Source organism: Artemia sp. Qi Xiang Cuo, chromosome 19, assembly GCF_049724085.1.
Source record: "Artemia sp. Qi Xiang Cuo chromosome 19, ASM4972408v1, whole genome shotgun sequence".
Taxonomy (NCBI): domain Eukaryota; kingdom Metazoa; phylum Arthropoda; class Branchiopoda; order Anostraca; family Artemiidae; genus Artemia; species Artemia sp. Qi Xiang Cuo.
This window is the reverse complement of record NC_142812.1, coordinates 46,503,912-46,513,166: the sequence shown is the minus strand read 5'-3', so window position 1 is coordinate 46,513,166 and position 9,255 is coordinate 46,503,912. Positions and strand designations below refer to the sequence as shown.

Genomic DNA, 9,255 nt, shown 5'->3' with positions numbered 1-9,255 from the left:
ATTATTGTATCTGCTGATTTCTGATCTTCTACAGCTATTAGCAGAGATCCATCACGGTTAATGTTAAGAGAGAACATTGATTTTAGCAATTTAAAAATTGCAACTCTTATTGCAGTGATCAGTTTTATTTCAAAGGGGGTAGTGGGATTAATTTTAAGGTAAATTCCTAAGTTTTTGAAGGGAGGATCTTGGGCAGGGAGAGGGAAAATGCCTTTAATTGGGGAGATTTTTATCATTTTTTTAGAGCTTCTAGAGAGGACCTCTTGAAACCCATTATCATCGTTTATGGTTGCATTAGGACCTACAGTTATCATTGTGCTATTCTCCAAATTAGAGCTATCATTAGAACTTTCAGATAATGTGCTTGACCAGCCAGGATGGGTATCTTTCACTATGGACTTTGATTTGGTATCTGGGGGGACGTTTTGTTTTGGAGGACGTCTAAACATTTCCAATTGGAAAAATCTTTAAAAATAAACATAACACTAAAAAAACAAGGGCAAATAGATGATATAAAACCGTCTGGACTATACTATGGGGAGGATAAACACCACAGTATAGCCCTGAGGATGACTTGAGCAGGATAGGTTTGGTACAACTGCTGATTAGAAGCGATAATAATCACAAGAAAATATATTTCGATTTTCTTATAAGGTTGCTGTTGTGCTGTTGTCAACAGCAACCTTATAAGAAAATATTCTTTTGTTTGCAAATATTCTTTTCTTTTGTTTCTAATATTTCTTTTGTTTGGCTAGGGGAATGTCCATCTCATCACCAATAGCTTTTGCAAATTCTATTGCCTTTTTCTCAAGACCATGTCTATTATTATTATTCAAAAAGACCTTTAGAATCCTCATTTTGACAAGGTACTTTTTAAAACCTATTTCAATAATTTACAGGTATTTTTGGGTGTGATTGGCTTCTTCAGGGACACTTCCATAAACATAAAAAGCACAAAAATGAGAAATCCCACATCAAAGTCAACAAAGTTTGAGCTACTCCTCTAGTGTAGAGAGTTTCTGAAGAATCACAACATTTTTCAATGATAGGCCTATTAACAATCTTAAAAGCATTTTAACACTGGCTTTACTGCTTCATAGGGAGCACTCCATCTGGTTTCTGCAAGTTGTTTGACTGTAATTTCAACATTTACCAAGAGAACATTCCATTTGTGTGTTGAGTATTGGAAAAAAAACATACAACCTTTCCAAAGGGACATCCACCATATGGCTAATATGGGAGTAAAGTTCATTTGTGATGCAAATTGGTGTTATATTTAGATTGAGGATGCAATTCTAGGTATTTATTTGCACATTAGGGGGTGGGGGTATATATTCTGGGAATATATAGGTCCTAAGAAATTTATGAATTTCTTAGGAAAATTGGAAAAAGAAGTGAAGATAAAGGCTCTCCTCCTGCAAAATGTGTTAACTAGGACTATTCTACATATTATGGAGTAAGAATTGTTTTCTTAATTTGTTTCCTTTTGTCCAGCTGGACTCCTAGGCTTAAAATACTGGTTGGCTAATTTAAAAATTTATATATATCTATATATATATATATATATATATATATATATATATATATATATATATATATATATATATATATATATATATATATATATATATATATATATATATATATATATATATATATATATATATATATATATATATATATATATATATATATATATATATACATATATATATATAGTAAAGCATGTAACTTTTCGAAAATAAATTTACTTTTTTTTTAAATGATCATTTGTTGTGTACTTATGATCAAACGGACCTTAATTAAAAAAAAACACGCCTCGTAGTTTGACATATGATCATTGAAATGGGTACTTAAAGCTATACAAAATTCCTATAGAAAACATTTGGGGAGGCCTTTGCCCCCCCCCTTGGTACAGCCTTGACCAGGAGTTTCTAAAAAAAAAAGCCTCTCCATAGAAAGCCTACAGAAATTAAAATAATAGCTGCCAGGAATTTGTAGATAATTCCTCTTTAGATAAAGCCACCCAGAAAATAACAGACATCCACCATATGGCTAATATGGGAGTAAAGTTCATTTGTGATGCAAATGGTTGTTATATTTAGATTGAGGATGCAATTCTAGGTGTATATTTGCACATTAGGAAGGTGGGGGTATGTATTCTATGAATATATAGGTTCTAAGAAATTCATGAGTTTCTTAGAAAAACAAGGAAAGAAGTGAAATTAAAGGCTTTCCCCCTGCAAAATGTGTTAACTAGGATTATTCTGCATATTATGGAGTAAAAATTGTTTTCTTAATATGTTTCCTTATGTCCAGCTGGACTCCTAGGCTTAAAATATTGGTTGGCTGGTTTGCTAATTTAAAGATTTGTATATATATATATACACTGGCAAATTAGCCATCTGGTGATATCCCAAAAAATATCACATAGGAAGGAATTGTAGCAAAAGTGTGTGCTCTGCAAAGATTTAGTGAATGGTTGGCACAAGGTTCAACCAATGCTTTAGGATTAAGCTCACATTACTCCTGAATGTAATCCAGCCATTATTGGAGTGTTGTTATAGCCCTGCCCTTGGCACATTGCTATATCCAGACCGTCTTCTTCAATTGCATTTAAAATATCCTGTGTATTGTCCACAGCTCTTTTTCCTGTCAGCTGATAATAGCCTAAAAATGACTCCTTTACTTCAACTTTCTTGTTCTCAATGTGCACATAACAAATTAACTTCACTCATTTGATCAATGTGCAAGGCATTGGGTGTGCTGTCAAACATTATACTAAAATACTTATATATATATATAAAATGGCATTTTCAGACAAAATCTGCCAACAAATTAGAAAACTGCCAAGTAGCATTGCTGCTTTGCTTCCCCACATTTTGCATGCTGGGCCCTAATCAGTCATAAGTCCTTTTAGACTAATTTTTGTCACCCCTCCAGGGGTGGTTTGCCCCCCCCCCCTGCACCCCCTACCTGCACTACTGACAGAAAGGTTAAACTTGCTTTCACAAGACATCAAAACTATTTTTTTTCCAACAGGTAATTCAAATATTATGATTTTAATCATTATGAGGCTATTTGTAATAAATAGCTATGAATAAGCTAATCTTGCCTAAGGATTGACCTACTTAAAAGGAAACATTAATGAGAAAGGAGTGATTGATCTTCCTTAATCATCCTATTGAAAATTAAAATTTTTCTGTTACTTTTACTTTTTTGCTCCATCCCTGCCTAATTTGGCAAAATAGGTAAAGGCCTAGAATAGCTTCTCCTTTGAAGGTGATTTGTTAGAACAAAGAGACAATTTTATTTTCATGTTTTTTTTGTGTTTTGGACAACTAATCCTCTGCCTCTCCCCTCCCAATGCTATTTTACTAAAGTGATATAATAATTAATATAAACATAAAAAAGGAAACATGGTACACTGATATTTGCTGTAGGCTATATTATAAAAAAAAAGAATTTCATTCATTTTTTATTGTTTTTTTTGGTACTTGTATGATAAATGCCCTATTGTTCAAGTTGTTTATTCATTGATACATTATAGAACCAGTTTTGTTTTGTTAGTTTCTTTCACTTTAATATGAGACAAGACAAAAAGAAGTGACAGAATAAATGGAGAACATAAAATTTGGGTAATATATTTGCACATTAGGGGGAGGGGTGGGGGTAAAGTATTTGGACAGTGTGGAGCTGGAAAACAATTCTTACTAGCCTACATAATATGCAGAATAATTGTACCTAACACAGTAGGCATGCAGACCTGCTATACTTTACACACCCCCCCCCCCTCTCTCACCCTATTGTGCAAATATATAACCAAAATTTGCTTCTGAAGTGTTGTTTTGTCTTACTTTGGTATATTTCATTAGGATTGAGCATCAGAGAAACATTACAAGAACATTAGTTTGGGCATATATCATACAAGTACTGCTTTTCAATATATAGCATAAGGCTAAATGAGAAAACCAGAGGGAGTTGTGAATAAATTGTAAATAGCAATTTCAATGCATAATTAAGGCTTTTTGGAAAGAATCACTATAAAAATTGGATAAAAAACATTAAACCTAAAAATACTTAACTTAGTTTTAAAATTTTAACAGAATCTTAAAATAATAACATATAGCCAAAATTAGCCTATATATTTCCCATGAATTTTCTATTTGTTTCATTTATCAAATGTTAATTCAATTTATGGATATAATGTTGAAAAAAGAGTGGAATGCAAAATGCATTAGAAATGTTATGATTTGGGCTTTGCAATGCATTTGCATGTTAGTGAGGTTTAGGGGGTAAAGTAATATGAAGCACTCCATAGTGATATCTGTATGTATTATAGGGCTTTAGAGTTCAAGCAACATAAAAAAATGAAGATAAGGAGGGTTGGGGGGTAAAGTAAAGTGAAGTTCTTTTAGGAATGATTTAAGTAATTTTTTTTTTCATTTCCGAGTTGTTTTCAGAATTTCATTGGGTTTTTGTCTGATGGTACAGACAGTACATTAATACCATATTTCATTCTGAGAAGGATTAGTAAAATCCTAGACTAGCAACTTTTTGTTAGTTTAGAAGTGCTTCGGAATGTTTTAAGGTTAGGAAAATGAGACTTTCAGGGATGTGTCTACAGACCAAAGTATGTCACAAGAAGATATTTTTACCTCCATCCAAGGCTATATCCAGGATTTTTTTTGGAGGGGGTTTTACTCAAAGTTTTTTTTCAGGGGGGAGGGGGTTTAAACAAAAACCTAAAAACACACAAAATTTGTTTATATCCATTTTTGTTATGTTTTTACGAGTCAAACAAACATTTCGGGGGGGGGGGAGGGGGTTCAGACCCCGTAACACCTCCTTTGGGTATGGTCTTGCCTCAGTCCCTTCTCCTTCTAGAGGGTACTGACCTTTGTTAACTTTAAAAATTTCTGTTTTCCAAAAGTGAAACCTTGCAAAATAGATCTTTTGCCTAAATGAAGCACAAGAAAAGTATTTTCAGCTTCAGAACTTTGCTCGATCTCAAATTAAGAAGTTTCAAGAACTGTAAATATATTTCCTTAATTTAGGGAAAAGCCCATTGATACTAATTGAAATTAAAACCAGAGAAAAGGAAACTGAAAATTAAGGAGTAATATTATTTTGTCAAAATTCCAATTGGCACATAGACCTAAGTAGGCAAATTTATAAAGGCATAAAAATATGAAGAGGGTTAGAATAGTAGCTTGGCAATACCTTTCCACAGTATGTTATAGGACCTGGATTCATTACTGAAAGTTTTATTTTCCTAACTTAATCCCTTTTCAAGATAGCAAAAAGTAGCTTGTCTAGAATTTTACCTCAGGATTAGTTCTGTATTAGCCCCAAATATTTTTGTGTTTTATTAGTTGGCTGTAGTCATGCCTTCTAGCTCCTATATTAGTTTGGTTATGTTTTCTGTTTGAACTTCGTCTTTGCAAGCTATTAAGTTAATAATTTACTTAAATATATTATGGAAAATATATAATAATAGAAGGAAACATTTGTCACATTCTTGAGGCCTTCTAAGTAAGAACAGGATGATATAGACTCTTGGAAATACATAATGGTATATGCATAATAGGCCTACATGTTGTAGTGTTTTAAGCATTACAACCCTGTATAAGCTTTCAGTTCAGGAGTTCAACCAAAGTTTCCAGCCCAACAGTTTTTGGCTTGGAAAATTTACTATCAGGATACATCTAGCAGACATAACAACTAACAGAATAAGTTAACAGTTGTAGTTTGCTTGTTTACTATGAAAGCTTATTATAACTTAAATTCCAACTCTAGACTTTATATACAGTTACATCAAAAAGACTGGATTAATTTTAGCACTCTCTTTTTAAAAATAACTATTCAGATTTCTCATGCCTTTGACTGTTGAAGGAGTTGAGCCTCTGCTTTCAGCTGTATTAAGGTAAAATATAGTTCGCAGTGATTAAAAGTAGTTATAAGTCATTAATAGATTTTGTATTTTTAGGGACTTTTGACCACACTCTCCTTGCTAAATCTGATTTACATATCCAAGTGATGATGATACGATTACACTTCTCATAATTTGCATTAACTCTGTTCCAAAATCTTCCATGGACCTGCCTCCAATTCCAAATATGGCTGAAGTCATAATGGTTTCTGAGGATTTTTTCATTAAGAATGGTAAGTTATGCAGTTAAATTTTCTGTTACAGAATAAAAGGAAAGCTACTTTGCTCTAGAAAAAAAAATAGCTTTTTTTTTCCTTGATCATTAAATGGTCCTAAAAAAATATTTAACTGTATGTGTACTTGAATCTAACCATTAAAAGCTGAGGGTGATAAAAAGTGTTCCTTTGTGATGCAAATACATTTAAACTTAGTTTATTAGCCGTCTTTTATTAAGTTTTTTGAGACAAGTAATCATTTGGTAGAAGAATTTTGTGTCACTCTGTTTTTTGTGTAGACATGATAAACAAGGTAGTTTTTTGTGTAGACATGCAAAGTAGAGGCAGTTATGGGGCTTCATATGAGAATATCAAGTTATAAAGAGAGGGATAAAGTTGAATTCAGCTGCTTAACTTTGGGAGACTACATTTTGTATTTAATGTTTTGGAAACTAATGCAGAAAACCCAATCATTTGCTATTTTTACTTCTATTTTATTTTTGTAATTGTAAAGCTGTAAAATGTTTATCTTTAAGCTATATTTTTTTATGCAATATTCAATTTCTTTTTTATTCAATACATTTTACTAAATTAAATCTTTATCTTGGATGTTCTGTGTTAATTCATCTGGTCAAATATTTCAGGTTTTCTTTTTCTTTATAAAAAGCTGATTTTATAAAAGACTTCTGAAAAAAACCTGCATATACTTCTGATTTTATGTATATATGTAATGTCTGTATATTTACGATTTTTACACACTCGTACGTTTTTACACATAACTAAAAAAAAGCATTTGGATTTGTTTATTATGCTTTATTGGTGAATATTTTATACCATATGTCTGTTCAATTTAATTTCTTTTTAGAAGTTGAAGACGCATTACCAGGTGGCAGTGAGAGGCCCTTTCAAAGTCCAAACCATCTTTTGTCACCAAAACGTGAAAATGTTCCTTTGCTTAATTTACCTAGCATTTCAGGATCTTGTAAATTTGAATACAACACCCAGAAATTGGAACCCAAATGCTCTGACCATGAAGGTACATTTCAAACTTTTGGTTTTTGTACAATAAAATGTATTGGATAATATTTTGTTGGACAAAAATAGGACAAAGGGCTTTAATCTTAAGATGGAACTTTTGTTTTATCTTCTTCCAATGTTGAGATGTTTGCCAGACCGTTTTTGTGGCCTTACATGAACATATTCAAACTTTCAGTTGGAAAGTAGTTTAGCAAATATTATTTTTCAAAAAGTTTGATAATAAGCCTTAAGAATATATCTATATTGTTTTTACAATCCAAGTTTAAATTATATATATATATATTTCATTTTAAATTAAAATATAAATCTGTTAATTTTTTTGATTTCAAGTTGAATTTTGAATAAGCAAAATATTTACTGTTATGATCTGAACTGACTACCACAAAAACTTTCAAATACCTACAAAGATACAGAATTCATTTTGTGCAGATGAAGTCAAAAGTTTTTTAGTTTGCCTGTAGAATGAGAAGTTTTGAATATACAACTAGGAAACATAATGAGTCCTTTAGTATTTAGAAATTAAGAAGAAAGTTAAGTTTTATTCAGGTATGGGATTTTTGGGGTATTCTGGGGGCATTTACTTGCCCCTTCAGATTTATAAAAATAACTCTTTTGGATAATCAGGCTGTGAAGGGTACCAATTAGTTTGATGAAATGAGTCATCTATAGAAGACTCGGAGAAGAATTAATATTTGTGTTTCAGTTGTTTTCCCTGTCAGATGGAAAACCTAAAAAAGTATGAAATCTTATATAATTCCTAAATGAGTTTCACTTTATTTCACTTTTCTATATATTTGACTATTAGAGAGGGTTGGCAGTAAAATAAAGTGGACTGCTTACAGGAATTATTTAAGTAAGAGTTCTTCAAAGTATTTTTTTTTAATTGTACAGTGTTTTCTTGAGGGTGCCCAGTTAAATTGAAAAAAAATCATCAAATATATGTATAATTTAGGGCATCTGTTTGGCAATGCTGGGGCATGGTAAGGTTTTTTTGAAATATTTAAAAGGTGGTATGTGTTTTACAACTTTTAGGCTACAGCTCTTCTAAAGGAAGAAAAATCAATAAAATAAAAGTAGCACTAAAAGAGTCCTCATTTAATGTCATTAATTCAAAACACGTTCCACAAACAAGTTTTCCAAAGAAAAGTAAAGAACTTCATTAAACCAAAAATGAGCAAAAAATGAAATCAAATAATGCATCATATGGAAAACTGCCACAAATTAGAATGAATAAATAGATGAAACTCACAACGAACAGAAATTACAATAAATAAATCAGCATCAATAAATAAATTGTTTATGGAACCCAAAAGGAACAGAAAATTACCTTCAATAATCGAGTCAAACTCAAACAAGCAGACGTTTTCATGAGTAGGGCCAACTACCCCTATTCTTTCTCAAGGCCAGAACATAATTTGTACTTTACTACAAAAAGTTCATTTAAATGTTTTCACTTTTATAACTATAATGAATAAAAAATTATTAAGACTTAAGGAATAAAAATCAGCAGATGTATATTAAACTGACAATGAACATTATTTTTTTTTTTTCAGTAAAGTACAAATTATGCTCTGCCCTTGAGAAGGCATTAGGTCATGAGTTCTACTCATGCTAATTTCTGCTCGTTTTGAGTTTTACTTGGCTATTTATTGTAATTTCTTTTTGGTTTGGGTTTCATTATTATTGATATTGATTTATGGTAGTTCTACACATGGTTTTATTATTTGATTTTATTTTTGCTAATTTTTGGTTTAATGGAGTTCTTCACTTTTCTTTGAAAAACTTATTTTGTGGAAAGAATTTTTTAAAATTAATTTCTCTTTGTTTTATATTGACATAGTCTTCTTCAGGGAAAATGAAAGCAATAGTTTAAATTTTTTCGTTTTTTTAACAATTTATAGTTTGGTCTTCTATTTGTATGCTGGAGAAACTTTCCGTTAGTTGAAAGCATTATGGACAAATTCCATAACTTGGGGGGTTGACCTACCCAATAACCCAAGAGATATAGTTAATGGACTGTTCTGCTATGCTCAACAAAATAGCTGTCTCAAAGTTTTAATTAGAAGCGTT

At 31.3% G+C, this 9,255-nt stretch overlaps 1 protein-coding gene across 1 annotated transcript in view; it reads left to right on the top strand.

The window, feature by feature from the left end:
* The first annotated feature begins 660 nt into the window (after positions 1-660).
* Positions 661-9,255, top strand: part of LOC148940918 (uncharacterized) — a 68,093-nt gene continuing 59,498 nt past the window's right edge. Inside the window, exons 1-3 of the mRNA XM_089105108.1 lie at positions 661-866; positions 5,990-6,165; positions 7,013-7,183. Coding sequence (XP_088961234.1) covers positions 6,096-6,165; positions 7,013-7,183 — 241 coding nt within the window. The 5' untranslated portion in view covers positions 661-866; positions 5,990-6,095. The remainder of the gene's footprint in view (positions 867-5,989; positions 6,166-7,012; positions 7,184-9,255) is intronic.